At 64.2% G+C, this 1,578-nt stretch overlaps 1 protein-coding gene across 1 annotated transcript in view; it reads left to right on the top strand.

Moving 5' to 3' along the window:
* LOC105004802 overlaps positions 1 to 1,578 on the top strand; it is a 32,401-nt gene that overhangs the window by 21,425 nt on the left and 9,398 nt on the right. The window contains exons 9-11 of the mRNA XM_010862531.1: positions 13 to 197; positions 909 to 1,010; positions 1,124 to 1,539. Coding sequence (XP_010860833.1) covers positions 13 to 197; positions 909 to 1,010; positions 1,124 to 1,539 — 703 coding nt within the window. The remainder of the gene's footprint in view (positions 1 to 12; positions 198 to 908; positions 1,011 to 1,123; positions 1,540 to 1,578) is intronic.

Genomic DNA, 1,578 nt, shown 5'->3' with positions numbered 1-1,578 from the left:
GTCTGTCCTCAGGATGGCAGTCTGTCGTGAGCCACAGCAGCGGGAGGTCGGCCAACATCTTAGATTGTTTCTTGACGCTGAAAACTGAGGTTCCCCTCATGACAGAAGAGCAGAAGCAGGATCTGAACCCCATGACCATAAAGATCAAGTGCGTTTCTTCCCTCCCGTCGCAGCCCGTGCCCATCAGGGAACTAGAGGTGAGCACGAACTGGGCTGGCTGGGGTCGGAGCAGCCCTTCCCTGCCTTCCGCCCCTCACCTGCCGTCCCCCGTCCCCGGGGCCCCAGTGACAAGTACCCTCGTCGGCCCTGTCTCAGCACTTAGGGTCACTCAGCCAGGCCCGGAGGATGTCAGGTTCCTGGGGCCAGGAGTCCCCCAGCCTGAGGTCTCTCAGTGCGAATTCTCTGAGGCCAGGGTTGGAAGTTGGAAGTGGATTTCTCCAGAAAGTCTTCATTATTTCTTCTGGGTACCAGCGAAGCCATACCAACCCACCCAGGATTATTGTCAAATACTTTCAGCATCGGCTTTATTTCAGGAAAATAAACAGTGCCCTGGTAGCAGCGGTGTGTGTTCGGACCACACGCTGTGCAAACGGGCAGCTTCTGATGCTGGAGTCTTAGCGCACGCAAGCTTCCCTGTCTCCGTGTGGACACAGGCCTGCACCTGCCAGGCCTCTTACACCCAGCCCCCAGTTCTGTGTGGGCGCTCTGTATGCTCAGGGTGACCCGTGCCAGCCCCCCGACCTGCCTGTCTGGGACACACGGGTTCCCTGTCCTGAAGGCCTCTCCTCTCCGCCTTCTCCGTGCCTGGCTCCTGCACGTGAGGAGGCACGGGGCCTGTCCGCGTGGCACTGGCCATCCCGGGGATGGTGGGGGGACCTCGGGGCTTGCTGAGCCCTCCCGGCCGCCAGGTTGGGGCCCTGCACATGGCCCTGGGTCCTCGCAGTGGCCTGAAGAGCGGGCTCCGTCCTTGGGGCTTGTGGATGATGAACCGAAGACCACAGGGGCTGTCGGTTGTGGGGGGCGGGGGGCGATGAGCCCGGTGCTGATCTGAGCCGCTGGGCGGGGGCTGCCTGGAGGGCAGGGGGATGGGGACAGGGGGTGACCCCCGGCGCTGCCGCCACAGCGGCTGTGCAGCCCCGTGTACTGCAGGTACCAGTTCCACACGGCCCCGGTGCACCGCACGGAGGGCCAGCCGCACGGGACCCATGTGTACTTCCAGGACGTCAACGTCATCTTCCTAGGGGCCATGCACCCCAGCGACCTGAGGGAGTACCTGGAGGGGCCCCCCATGGTGGTAGAAGTGCACGACCGGGACCGCAAGTCCGAGGGCTGTTCCCGCAAGCCCACCCTGTTTGGGGAGGACCCCCTGGATGCGCACCTCAACCTCCAGGCCCTCATCTCCCCCAGAGACACGGAGAGCAACCCCTTTGAGACCCAGGAGAAGATGTGGGACCCGCATGGCGTGGCCCAGGTCAGCTTTGCCGACCTCCTCCTCGGCCACAAGTACCTGAACCTGGCCGCCCCTGTGCGCAGCTGCGAGCCCTGGGCCGCCCCCCTGGGCCACGGCCGCAGGAGCAG

Source organism: Bison bison, unplaced genomic scaffold (assembly GCF_000754665.1).
Source record: "Bison bison bison isolate TAMUID 2011002044 unplaced genomic scaffold, Bison_UMD1.0 scf7180017864482, whole genome shotgun sequence".
NCBI lineage: Eukaryota > Metazoa > Chordata > Mammalia > Artiodactyla > Bovidae > Bison > Bison bison.
This window is presented reverse-complemented; position numbering and strand designations above follow the sequence as displayed.